Source organism: Quercus suber, unplaced genomic scaffold (assembly GCF_002906115.3).
Source record: "Quercus suber isolate HL8 unplaced genomic scaffold, Cork oak 2.0 scaffold_41, whole genome shotgun sequence".
Taxonomy (NCBI): Eukaryota; Viridiplantae; Streptophyta; class Magnoliopsida; order Fagales; family Fagaceae; genus Quercus; species Quercus suber.
The window spans coordinates 1,066,723-1,080,947 of record NW_027069506.1 but is presented as its reverse complement, the minus strand read 5'-3'; the positions used below and the strand labels follow the sequence as shown (position 1 = coordinate 1,080,947).

Sequence of the window (14,225 nt, the reverse complement as noted above, 5' to 3'; positions counted from 1 at the left end):
ACATTATAATGCATATGAGTATTATAAAATAATTAATAGCGAACACGCGCATCGCGCGGGACATCCACTAGTTAGTGAGAAAGTGGGGGAGGGGGGTTTCTAATTGATGTGAGACTCTAAGCTAAGGATTACAAGCAAGCTATTGATCCTTCGGCAAAAATGGTCTCTACAACATTATATTACAGTTACAAAAGTAATTATTTATTTATACGCATCATGTGAGTTTGTGACTAGTTACTAACAAAAAGTGCGCTTCATTGGTGCTTCCAAGAAGATTCCAAGCTCAATGATCAGTTCTTATTTTTTAATAGTTTTTAGTGTGTTAGGATTTAAGATTTTGTTAATTTGTTAAAAGTGGACAAAAATGTAATCATATATGTGAGGCCCGTGGACTTGATAACCACAGCCCATCGCATAGTAGGCCCAAGGCCAACGCCGAGGAGGACTGACCAGCCAAGGCTAAGTTAGACAAAACCTCTTTTGTAACCCACGCCGAGAACCTGTTCGTCCTCGGCATTCTAAGGATAACTTTTGGGAGGGGACAAGTCCAGAGCCAGCTGTCACATTCGCACTTAATGCATTCACCTAACCCCTCTGGCCGCATTAATGGGGATATAATCCCTTGGCAGGGCAACGTTGATCAGAGTGAACCACTTGAGTACTGATAAGGCCTCTGATGGGACGGACGGCCAAAAGAAAGACAAATGGATGATCAACAGATGGAATAAGGAGATAGGCAGATGAAAACTATATAAGAAAAGCAAGTAAAGTGAAACGTCAAATGTAAGAACTAAATATACATATACACCTGATCAAACAAAAAAGGGCATATAGTGGCATTTTTAGAGTCTAATTAATTATGGTTTCTTATGGATATATTGTGTTACAATTTTTTTTTTTCATTCATTATTTTAGTGATATATAATACATAATCAAAATTAATTTTTCAAACATTATAACACATATGAGTATTATAAAATAATTAATAGTGAACACGCGCATCGCGCGGGACATCCACTAGTTAGTGAGAAAGTGGGGGAGGGGGGTTTCTAATCGATGTGGGACTCTAAGCCAAGGATTACAAGCAAGCTATTGATTCTTCGGCAAAAATGGTCTCTACAACATTATATTACAGTTACAAAAGTAATTATTTATTTATACGCATCATGTGAGTTTGTGACTAGTTACTAACAAAAAGTGCGCTTTATTGGCGCTTCCAAGAAGATTCCAAGCTCAATGATCATTTCTTATTTTTTAATAGTTTTTAGTGTGTTAGGATTTAAGATTTTGTTAATTTGTTAAAAGTGGACAAAAATGTAATCATATATATTATATTAAGTTGAAGTTCAATTTTAGAATTCAAATCGAATCAAATTAATTTCTAATTGTAGTTTAATTTTGTACTATGTGTCCAATTGGATTTTTAAATGTTGGTGTTAAGTTACCTCCATTCATAATGTTTAATGTGGAAACTGAATCTACCAAGATAAACATCTTATCATCACAATTGTTAATATTTCCGTGCGTAAGCACGGACTACATGCTAGTTTTAAGTTAATATGAAATGATCTATAAAATGATTATTAGTATTTTTTTTTCTATCATTGTAAAATTATTGATTTATTATTTATGACATACTAGTCGACCATCAATCTGAGGTCAAATCTAAAAATTAGAAGCCAATCTTAATTATTTCCGGTCTCATTCCTGTTCATATATATATATGTGTGTGTGTATATAAATGATTGGATTTGAAACCTATGACATATGATCCATTATATATGATTGTTTTTAATCATTGAATTAAGACATCAATTATTCTTTTTATGTAAGCAAGATTCAGACCTATTTCTTTGTACTAGTTAAACTAACTAGAACTCCAACCTTTTCTAGCTTTTAAAACAACTTTTCACAATTTTTTTAACAACGGTTTGTTTGACATGTTTTAATTAATATATAATTAAAATAATATCACTTGCAAGCATATGTGAAAGTTAGGTTTCTCCGATCAAAATTTTATGCCTTAACAAGTTATGAAAAAGAATGTAAAAAATTTTGAGTCTCTAGGCGGGTGGGGAGGGGCAGTTTTAGGCAACCTTTGGTCAGAATGCTCTTGTTAAGTCCATACATTGTCTTTAAGAACATTAAATTAATAGCCTCAATGAGTCTCAAAATAATTTGTCTTTTTTTGGCTGAGATGTTGAAAACTTGAAACCTTTTAATATGATAATTTTCGACGTAACATGTATAAATTTTTTTGCTTCGAAACAATCTTACGCTTGTTTCGTTTAAGAGTTGTCCTACAGCAACCTTGCTACTAGCTAGGGTCATGTAATATCATTGTATATACTAGTATTATACGTAATAATTAGAGTCAATGGATTGTAAGCCCTGCTATAAAATGTTGATTTCATGTTTCGTTTGGTCTTTGAATTATGGGTTAATTTTTTTTTTTTTTAAGTAACATGGCAGTTTTGTTTCACAGATATAATTTTAAAGGTAGATTTTTTATTATTTTTGGATTGGTTTGGCTGAGTAGGTAGATTAGATTAACTTTTTTAGTGATTAATATTATCCCTTTCTTTGCAAGTTCAAATTCTTTGGGAGCTTGGGACAGAGAGGCTGAAACTCATAGAAGCAGGAGCATATGGCGAGTTTGATGGACGGCAGGTTTATTAGATTCATTTGTCAATTGTCACTACGAAGTACATCAAACATCTGGCGGTAACCCATTCTTTTAAGGAATTGAAAGGTTGATGAGCCAAGATCTTTGATTAATGGAGAGTCCAAATGCATCAGAGAAAATAAAGAATGATAAAACAGAGAATTTTAACTAAGCAAAAAAAGAAAAAAAAAAAGAAAAAGGTTCTTCAGGGGAAAATGAAAGAGAAAAAAGAAGACTATTGTAAGTTGTAAGTACACACTATTCACAGTTTAATTGAAAGTGCATCCAACCTCAAAAGGGTTGGTCTAGTACTTTCCAGGCTTCATGTAATCCATGAAATGGGTTCAATTCTCATGGCCAGCATCTCAAAGTCAATTCAAGGGATTCATTCTGTAATTACCTGATATGCGTTGAAGAGAAGACCATAGACAAATGGAGGAATAGTTCAGGTACTCAATGAAGCCTAGACACCACGTTAGAAAAAAAGGGAAAAAAAAAATTCCAATCAATTCATTCTCCTACATCCTAATACAAAGATATAAGAACCCCATTTGGAGTTGTGTTTTGAACTCCAAAGACCTATTTTAATAAATCAACCATAATAAAATTTGGCAGCTCATATTCCAGGAGAATTAAATTTAAGCTAAGTCTGAAATTCCTAGACAATCAAGTCAGTTATCAACAGCCTCAACAGTCTGCTGCTTTGCAGTTGCACCCATAGCAAAGAGCTCACATATGACTTCTAGAGGCATGCCCTTGGTTTCAGGAACCTTAAAGTAAACAAATATATATGAAATGGTGCACCCAATCACATAGATACTAAAGACACCAGAGAGGCCAATGGAGGTGAGCAAAAGAGGAGTGGTGTAAGTGATAATGATGTTTCCAATCCAATAAGTGAGGGCACAGATAGTAATGCAGAGGCCACGAACACGAGTAGGGAAGATCTCTGAGCAAAGAATGTTGGGAATGATCCCAAAAGCCATGACAAAGATGGAGGTGAAGACCACTACACCAGTAGTGGAGATTGTTGCGTTAACCACAGATCCCATGCTGACAATGCTGCTAAGCACTAGTGCAATGAGTGCCGCTATTAGGATAGGTATTGTGGACAGCAGCAGCGACCTGCAAACATGTACAATATTTGTTAGTTCCAGTGCATGATGGGAGATACATCATCGAGGACCAAAAAAAAAAAAAATGATAAAAAGAAATTTGAGCATCAGAAAAGGGTAATCTTATATAGATTCAATTTTTACAAAAAAATCTTATATTTAGATTCATTTGTCAATTGTCACTACGAAGTACATCAAACATCTGGCGGTAACCCTTTCTTTTAAGGAATTGAAAGGTTGATGAGCCAAGATCTTTGATTAATGGAGAGTCCAAATGCATCAGAGAAAATAAAGAATGATAAAACAGAGAATTTTAACTAAGCAAAAAAAGAAAAAAAAGAAAAAAAAAGGTTCTTCAGGGGAAAATGAAAGAGAAAAAAGAAGACTATTGTAAGTTGTAAGTACACACTATTCACAGTTTAATTGAAAGTGCATCCAACCTCAAAAGGGTTGGTCTAGTACTTTCCAGGCTTCATGTAATCCATGAAATGGGTTCAATTCTCATGGCCAGCATCTCAAAGTCAATTCAAGGGATTCATTCTGTAATTACCTGATATGCGTTGAAGAGAAGACCATAGACAAATGGAGGAATAGTTCAGGTACTCAATGAAGCCTAGACACCACGTTAGAAAAAAAGGGAAAAAAAAAATTCCAATCAATTCATTCTCCTACATCCTAATACAAAGATATAAGAACCCCATTTGGAGTTGTGTTTTGAACTCCAAAGGCCTATTTTAATAAATCAACCATAATAAAATTTGGCAGCTCATATTCCAGGAGAATTAAATTTAAGCTAAGTCTGAAATTCCTAGACAATGAAGTCAGTTATCAACAGCTTCAACAGTCTGCTGCTTTGCAGTTGCACCCATAGCAAAGAGCTCACATATGACTTCTAGAGGCATGCCCTTGGTTTCAGGAACCTTAAAGTAAACAAATATATATGAAATGGTGCACCCAATCACATAGATACTAAAGACACCAGAGAGGCCAATGGAGGTGAGCAAAAGAGGAGTGGTGTAAGTGATAATGATGTTTCCAATCCAATAAGTGAGGGCACAGATAGTAATGCAGAGGCCACGAACACGAGTAGGGAAGATCTCTGAGCAAAGAATGTTGGGAATGATCCCAAAAGCCATGACAAAGATGGAGGTGAAGACCACTACACCAGTAGTGGAGATTGTTGCGTTAACCACAGATCCCATGCTGACAATGCTGCTAAGCACTAGTGCAATGAGTGCCGCTATTAGGATAGGTATTGTGGACAGCAGCAGCGACCTGCAAACATGTACAATATTTGTTAGTTCCAGTGCATGATGGGAGAAGTACAAAAAATTCTTTATTGGTTTTGGAATCCTATATTGGCTAGAAGAAAAATAAAGATGCGCACCAATCCTGTCAGAGGCAGTAGTGTTCCGTTGAAAAGAAAAGTAAGAAGGTGTGTCTGTCACTACATTAGCGGTTGTTTTGTGTGTGAGAGTTAGAAGACAAAACTTTGTTTAGTGAGGGAGTTAGAGACAAAGCGTATTGGAGTTTTGGGTTAGTTTTTTTATTTGTGAGAATTTCCGAGCATGTTGTTTTGGCCTGTTGTTAAGAGTTATGATTACATGATTAAATTCATAATTTTTTTATAATTTAAACTTTTGGGACAGCTGCTAATTTAATCATATTTCTAATTAGTATGTTTCACAACTATATATTTTTTCCCAGAAATTACTGACTTGCAGAAACTACCAAAAGAACTGTCTTTTAAAAGAAAACTCAGAGAATAGTGATTTCCAAGATAAACAAAAAAAGATAATTGTGTTACAGATCAACTCAAAGCATTAAGGATTATATTACCTTCTGCCAGCGATATCCATTAGCCACATTGAAACAGCTATGCAAGGAAGCATAAAGAAAGATGTGAAAGCGCTTAGTAGGAGGGATGCAGAGGTTGATCCAATGCTCATATTCGATAAAAGAACTGCAACACCTGCTTGCTCAAGAATCTGAGGACCATAGTTGAGAAGACTATTTATGCCAGACATCTGCAAAGACAACAAAAATAAATAAAAAAGAAGTTAAAATTAGTTAAATAGAGGAAACAAAGAAGAAGAAGTAATTACAACAAATGAAGAATTAAGTACATAGTTCCTTTTGATTAAAAGCAGTTTGCTTAAAATCTACGACTCTGTGGGAAAAGGCACTACTACAACACTCATTACTTAGATTACCAATGAAGAGTTGCATCAAACTATATCACTATGTTACCTGGGATCCTCATCCTTTGTCTAAGTCATTATGAACATGATTACTGATAATTTTTGGTCTCGTGTCAAAAAGTTGAACAAGTAAGTTTTAAAGAGTTCAAAAACCATTATTACAAAGAACAAATTTAAAGGAAGAATAAGATTGTAATTATGAGGTAATAGAACAATATATCGCTGAACCGGAAGTGTTAGTTGGCTAGGATTGTCCTTGAATGAAGAGAGATAATTCAGCATTGAACTACTTTATTGCCTAAAATGAGCAAAAAAATGAAAGCTTTCTCTACTGTATTAAGTGTCTTAAGATACTAAATTTTATGGCTTCAATCAGGATTTCCCAAATAAGATTTTCCTAACTGCTTTCCATCCCGTGGAGGTTGAGGAAACCTCACAATATGATTATCAATGGCACGGTACCACAGAATAATCAAAGTCCCACATTCCTTGCCTGTCCTCTATACCTTCAAATTGAAACTGGAAACAGAACACAAATTTCAGGATGACAACTAGCTGTTTGATTAGTTGCTTTTGTTTTTCATTTTCTGTTGTATCTGCTTTAGTATCTTGTACTGTTTAAATTTCCTTTGTTGAATAAAATGTTAATTCTTCCAAAAAAGAAAAAGAAAAGAGAACTAGCTAAAGGTCATTCATGACAAGAAATGAAATAATGTTAGTTACTTTAGATGGATAATTTGGTACTGGACCAAGTCCTTAGTCCATCTTGATGCCACATATAGATTTGAATTGAGAAATAGAAGTGGCATAATGGAAGTACTACTGCAACACAATAAACTTATACCTGCTGAAGAAATTGGAGTCCCATCCCAACCAACAATGCACGCTTGACTCCTGGTTCTAGAAGATCATTCCAACTTGGTCCTTTAGTAACACTTGGCGGTGGGTGAACCATTGCTGGTTCAATTGAATGCCGACTCATTAAGGCCTGGGAACAAAGAGCTGGCTGACTAACCAAAGCAGCAGCCTGATAAATTTCACCTTCTTCAGGCATTGCACCACCAGGAACTGAAACAAGGGATCCAGGCCTTGAACCAAGGGCAGCCTCCTGATGCAAATAGATTCTCTGATATCCTCCTTCCTTTTTCCCATCTTCACCTACTTTCTCAGACCATTTCCACACAAGTTGCCAACCACCACCAATATCTGCATGACCGACTGCTTCACCAGAATATCCTTCCATGAGTCTGCTATTTCCGCTCATGTCTAACTGGCTGCCATGTGATACAGAATGTGAAATGCCTTTATCCATACCAGTTGTTTGACGTGACAGCAACGGGCTATGCAAATTGTCATCAGAATTTTCCCCAGCAGCATCTGATGTGTAGCCATCACCATCCCTTTGGCTCTCCACATCCCATTGCTCATTTTTACTCTGATGATCTCCCTCATAGAACATGCTGCCCAAGTTTGAAAATAGCATGCTACGCATGCTTCCCGTCTCAGGGAGCTTCTCGTGGACACTATCAAAGAGAGTGACAAGTGGATCCATAAGAACACTGCTTTGATTGGCCAAGCTTCCATGGTGGGATACAATGCCATGAGCACTTTGTCCATTCACAGGTTTGGCAACCCACGAGACACCCTCCTTAGGACTATAAAACCTTACTTGATCTTTCCCTGCAGTCATTTCCTTGTTATCATTTGGCTCATTAACTCGACTAATTATGTACTCTTCTATGGAAGCATCAGCCCCAACACCAAGGCCCTCAACTAGCAAAGCCAACTCACCTGCATATCAAAGTAGACCATAATTAGCATTAATATCTCAATAACAAATGAAAATCTTTGGCTAAGGAAGTATAAACCAAAAAGCCAACAACATAAAAGAAAAAGAGCATAGCTCATTAACTAATAAGCTGCTCCAATTTGTGCACCTGTAACATCTTCTTTGCCGCGTAGTCTTTGCAAAACTCGTTTAGCCTCAGTCATCCGGCCTTTACTGACAAGCCACCGTGGGGATTCAGGTAGGTAAAGTACTGTTAACCCAAAATAAAAAACGGATATAATTGAAAGAATACCAAGCATAAATCTCCAGCTTGGCAAATCCATAAGTGACATTCCAAACACCATGCAGTAGGACAAGAACATTCCACTAGAACCAGTGAACTGAGGAAGGGTATTCAATTGTCCTCTTATTTCAGGTGGGGCTGTCTCAGATATGTAAACTGGAACAATAGTAATAGCTAGACCAATTCCAAAGCCATCTATTATCCTTGCCAAAAGAAGAACATAGACATTGGGAGCCAACAACATTATCAGACCACTGACAAAATACAGAACTGATGAGATTATCAACACAGGACGTCGCCCAATCCTGTCTGATACAGGTCCGGAAATTGTAGTAATGACTGTGCCTCCGATGAGTGACATGGCCAAAATTAGACCTTCAATAGTCGGTCTGGTTTCCAATTCAAATTCCTTTTTGATGAAAAGGACAGACCCTGCAGATATTTAGCTACATTAATTTGGTTCAACCAAATACAGCCCTTCTACACTCATCCTTAGTTGGTTCATTCAGTCCTAAGACTTCAATGTATAACAAACAATATAAATATTTTGGAAGCCAAATATATAGAAGTTAATTGGTATTGATCTTCAGGATGATTTTTCATATATTGGTGGTGTTTACATAAGATTTATAATTCCATATCGTTCATGAAAAGTATAGAAGAACAAAACTTAAGATGTTTCCTTAAATACTGTACTTTAGGTTCTCTAATTAAATTCAACCATGTGGTTGCTTTTACCAATACAACACATGGTTGAATTTAATCATGCTTAAGGAAAGATACACTGTATTGTGTTAGTGAATGCAATCACATTGTTTAATTTAATTAAGGAACCTAAAAATACAACACCTAATGATTTGTATCTAAATTTTTCTCAGTTTAGAAAACAAACATAAAATCGAGCGTGAGTGACTTCTAGGATTTAAAGTACCTTAACCCAATGCTACAATGTAAATATTGAGAATTGGATTTATTAGCAAAAGATTCTGAAAAAATATATATACATATATATATATATATATGTATATATTTAAGCAGACATGCATATTTGATTTGAGAAAGATATTTACCTGCAAGTGCTGAATTATCCCATCCTTGCAAAAAATTCCCGATTGCAGCAGCAATGGCTACAAGCACAACTTCACTCATAGTTATTTATTTATTAAAAGCAATGAACAAGTACAACCCTCCCTCGTCACCTGGAAGAGAATTCAGATCAAACAAACATGCAAGAAAATAAATAATACAAAAAAGCAATACTATGAAATCAATGTACATACAAGAAGTTGAGCATATATATATATATATATATGCAGTAAGCAGTAAGGGCTGAGGCTGAGATAAATCCAGAATCACATTTGAACTGGTATATAAGAAGCGGGTAAATTCTGATCAGAACTAACACGTGGCAGACAATGTTGGAATTATTATATTAATAATGTGCCTCTTTTATTAAAAAAAAAAATTCTCAGCCAGTATGGAACATTATATTTTCACCTGAAAAATAACTTAAAATAAAAAGAAGCATTTGAAAGATAAGGAGAATGTGAAATATATATGGAATGTTTTAGGTAAAATTTGAGGAGTTAGGTGTGTGTGACTGTGAATCTACATGTCGAATGGAATTGACAGCATAGAACAGTTACAAAAGTGATGGTATTGTATTTTACCGGTTCCGGTTCCAAAGGAAGACCATGTCATATGATATGAATAATGAATATGATCATATCCACTCATTACTATTCCTAGGATATGCCATCACGCAGCACGCCAGCACCCATCATGCTTTGCTAATCTGCCCTTACTTTCTTTTCTTTTTTTCCTTTCTTCTATTTCTATTCAATTTTTATATGCCCCAAAATTAAGATTGGCATTTTCAATTTCCGTGGAAATCAAAGTTGTTTATCAACAGTTCATGACTAGCTATAATTTCAATTTGAATGAAAATATTAATGTATAAAAATATATCTATATAAACTTGAGATTGAGATTGACCATGTTTTAAAGATATATATCAATTTAGTATTTGTAATTTATTAACCATATAAATAATATATTTCATAATAAAAATTAACGACACAAGGTTAATCAATCTAATCTTTATAAGTTCATAAATGAATATCATTTTTTTAATGAACTTAAATAATATAATTGTAATTATCAATTAGTTATTAATTTAAGCATAATTTTTTAAACTATTAATAAAATTTAGTTGTGATAGAAAATAATAAGTCAAACAAGTTGTTTGTGAATAAGTTTAAGCTTATTAGACAAGAAAATAAACTAAAAGTTTAAATATGTAATCTAGTTTGGCGATAAACTCAAACTCAATTTCTTTCGAAATAAAATTAAATGAACTAATCACAAACCTTTAATATTAGACTTGACTTGACTTATTTACATTACTTTTTTTTAGAATAATTTATCTCACTATTTTGAAAGGAGTAGAAACAGTACGTAGAGCATGTTTTGTATATATTATAATGGTGATCACGTTTAGGGGCGGCCCAACAAATTTAGAGGCCTAAGACGATATATTTAAATGGAGATTTTTTGTTATCACTTAAATAATATCTAACTAGCATTTAATATTATAATTTTTTTATAACAAAAATTTATTCCTTTTATTTTGTAATATGATTTTTTTTTTTTTTTTGTTGGGGAAAATGCTAAAGCTATAATAAATTTTTCTAAAAAAAAACTTTCAAATGATGTAGAAATGAATGCAATTAGTGACACTTCAAGAAGATAATAAACAAGTATTTTTTTTTTTTGAATAGATAATAAACAAGTATTTGAATGAATGATATTAGGAATATTATTAATTTTACAACATGAGGCTTATAAAGATGTATCATTAATCACAAAAAAAAATTCAAAAATGCATTTAATAGATTATTGATGTCCACATATCATATTAATTTTCACATCAATTTGTAAAGTTTTCAAGTAAAATTAATAATATTTCTAGAATTTTCCTATTTGAATTATTTCTTGCAAGTATAGAGGCTGGCTTTCTACTCTTCCCATGTCGGACCTCATTTCGGTTTGTCCAAATACCCCACGCCGTCGTGAACATCAACCCGATATCCTCCTCCGAACACTTTTTTACGTTTCGACCATACCACAGCAAATCCAAAAACTTAGGGCAGCTATTCATGATATTATCTTTAACAAGACCCACCTCATTCCACACCTCCTTTGCACGATGACAGTGCCATAGTAAGTGTCCTGTTGTTTCCTTTGCATTTCCACACACCTCACACTTGTTGTCTTGTGCTACTTGACGACAAAACAGATTAGCTTTCGTGGGCAAGCTGTTCTTACAAGCCCGCCACATGAAATTCTAGATTTTGTTTAGATTTTGTTTGGGACCCGCAAGCACCAAATGTACTTCCAGAATTCCTTCATACACATAGCGTTAGAGCTTTCCTTAGATATTCGCCCACCCCTTTCTTGCAAAACTAATACCTCCATAAAATATTATTGTACCTTTTCAAAACTAATACCTCCATAAAATCCTATTAAAAAAAAAATCTCAAGAAATATTTAAAAAATATTTAAAAAAAAATTGATAACATCATGTATAAACATTAAAGTATAAATTTACCTACTTGAATATCATAATGTTATATAAAACAAGTTCATAATGTATATAAAAAATGTTTCCTTAAAAAATTAATCCAACCACAAAAGGAAAAAAACCATTGAAATTTTCTCTCTCTCTCTCTCTCTCTCTCTTTCTCTCTCTAAAATCCATAAGGTTATGGAATATTGGTATACTTTTGATAAACTTGGCCACATATACCCTAAAATGTATAAAAGGGTCCAAAGGCCTCCTATTAAGAAAAAAAATGTATAAAATGTAAGTTGTAGGGTGATATATTTTTTTTAAAAGAAAAAAAATATAAATGGGTTTTGCATTCTTTCTCCCAGTTTCAAGAAGGTTCCCAAAATATTTAACCAATAGAAATCCAACTTAATTGAAACCCCCTAAATTGTTTCACCAAAAGAAAACTGTTATGAATGTGTTGATTAGGTGGATTAGATCTTATCAATTGTAAAAGAAATACAAAAAAAAAAAAAAATAAATAAATAGGAATTTTGTATCTCAATCTATATTGAGTAGGCCTTACGAAACCAGATTATAAAAGAAAAGGTCATTGAAACCAAATTAAAAGAAAAAATATATTTACATATCAATAACATAAAATATTTGAGAGGAAGGGTATCTGTGGATCTGAAAGAGAGCGAAGGCTTGTAGAGTTTTTAGGATTTATTTATTTATTTTTTAAATATTATTATATCAATTAAGGAATAGTTATTACAAGTTACAACTGATTTAATAAGGAAATGTTATTTCTTATTTAAAGAATGTTTGTTATAAGAAAAACACAGCCAAACAAAATAGCTACTTTTTTGTAGGCTACCAACTATATATGTTTTCAAGCTCTCGTACAATTCATGAGCGCCTAAAGTGTGTGTGTGTATATATATATATATTTTGAGAAGAACACTTATCCATCTAATTGATTATAAGGATACCCATTATATAAAAAATAAAAATCTATTCATTTAAAATCATTCCTTAATTTTTTTTTCCCACCTAAAGAACTGACTAATATTCCTTGTTTTAAAGATTCTTCTTTTAAATTTTTTTTAAAGAATATTAGTTGTAAAGAAAACACAACCAAACGAATTAAATAGCTACTCCTTTGTAGGCTGCCAACTATAAATGTTCAAGCTCTCTTATTATACATATCAAGCACTTATCCATCTAATTGATTATATGGAAACCTCTACACGCGTGCACACACACACACACACATATCCCCTCCCTGCTCACTTACTAGCTTTAAAATTAAAGGTGACATATTTGTAAAATAAAAGCTTACGATTTAAATCCTCCCACTAAACCCATGTTTTCAGCAATTTAAAATCTCCTTATCTCTTATCATTTTTTTATTTATTTAAACAGACACACCATATTTTCCTCCTCATTTCTTATCATTTTTTTTTTAAATATTAATAGATACACTCTATTTTTTTTTTTTTTTTTGCAATCTCCTTATCTTGGGGGTGTTGTTGAACCGTTTTTACCAGTCATTAATGTTTGCTGTCGTATGATAATTATCTCATGCATCTGACTTACGTCATGGGCTCACATGTTCATGCATCCAACTATATAAGATATATTCTTATTAATCTATTATATAGGTTATAGGAAGTGATAACTATTAAGAAACTAATTATATAGCATCAAATAAATCTTTTGCTACCCTTCATCTCGATCGTATTTAATTTGGCTTCACAAAAATTCTTTCAAGTTAACTAAAGTTCTATTTAGATTCATCCATACGTGATTTATTTATCAAAATTATCAGATTAATTGTTCAATTATGCAATTTATTTGTTAATTCACAAAGACATGTTTCACCATAGTTACATAAATAACAGATCGTAAAGTAGTAAATATAAAGTAATATCACGAGACGCAAGATTTGGTTACAAAGTGAAAATCTAAAGAAAAGCCTGTTCAATGGAAAAACCATTACAATGGCACAAACGATCTCATGAAACATTCACTAATTAAGAAAAAAATAGTTAGAATGATCTACTTACAAGACCTTTGCAGGACTAGACCCTTTATTATAATCTTTGCAAACGTCTCGCTTGACTTCCTGCTTGAGTAGCCCCAGAGCTTGTAGAATCTTCCTCGGCAAACTTCCTTGTTCGCACGAACCATTACTTTGACACTCCAAGTTACCTCCTTAAGATTTGACTTAAAAGTGAACCTCACTGGAAAATAGTTTTTCTGTGGTTTCAATCAATCTCTCGTGTACCCATTTTCATTTTGGGATCACAAGTAGAGTGGCTAAATCGTGCAAAAGTCACGTAGGGGCACAAATAGTATATATATTTTTTTAAACAGCTCAAAAGAAGGTTAAAATAGAAAACATGAATATTGATTCTTGCAACCTCACTCAAGCTACGGAGTAATGAAGTCTTGAGCCTTTTATTGTTCGCTTGAGCGAGTTGCCCTTCTTGCTAGACCCAACTTTAGTTTCGCTCAAGCGAACTTCTTCACTTATTCAAGCTACTTCAGGAGAGACTTTAACTAAATTTCTACAATGACAGAATTAATTATATCAAAAACTTGAATTTCATTAAA

The 14,225-nt window shown here is 33.4% G+C and overlaps 1 protein-coding gene across 1 annotated transcript; it reads right to left on the bottom strand.

The window, feature by feature from the left end:
* Positions 1-4,357: 4,357 nt before the first annotated feature.
* On the bottom strand, positions 4,358-9,246 carry LOC136066615 (monosaccharide-sensing protein 2-like). Its single transcript, XM_065771242.1, has 5 exons — positions 9,124-9,246; positions 7,919-8,485; positions 6,826-7,772; positions 5,620-5,807; positions 4,358-5,055 (listed from the first exon to the last, which is right to left on the bottom strand). The coding sequence occupies exons 1-5, from the start codon at positions 9,200-9,202 to the stop codon at positions 4,602-4,604; spliced, it is 2,235 nt and encodes a 744-aa protein (XP_065627314.1). The 5' UTR covers positions 9,203-9,246; the 3' UTR covers positions 4,358-4,601.
* Between the last annotated feature and the right edge of the window lie 4,979 nt (positions 9,247-14,225).

What these genes read in the sequence shown, in the direction of transcription:
- LOC136066615 (XM_065771242.1), bottom strand. Translation starts at nt 9,202, where the DNA reads ATGAGTGAAGTTGTGCTTGTAGCCATTGCTGCTGCAATCGGGAATTTT. An exon ending in GGATAATTCAGCACTTGCAG is followed by an intron (nt 8,486 to 9,123) that starts GTAAATATCTTT and finishes AAATATCTGCAG; the next exon opens with GGTCTGTCCTTTTCATCAAA. An exon ending in ATGGATATCGCTGGCAGAAG is followed by an intron (nt 5,056 to 5,619) that starts GTAATATAATCC and finishes ACATGTTTGCAG; the next exon opens with GTCGCTGCTGCTGTCCACAA.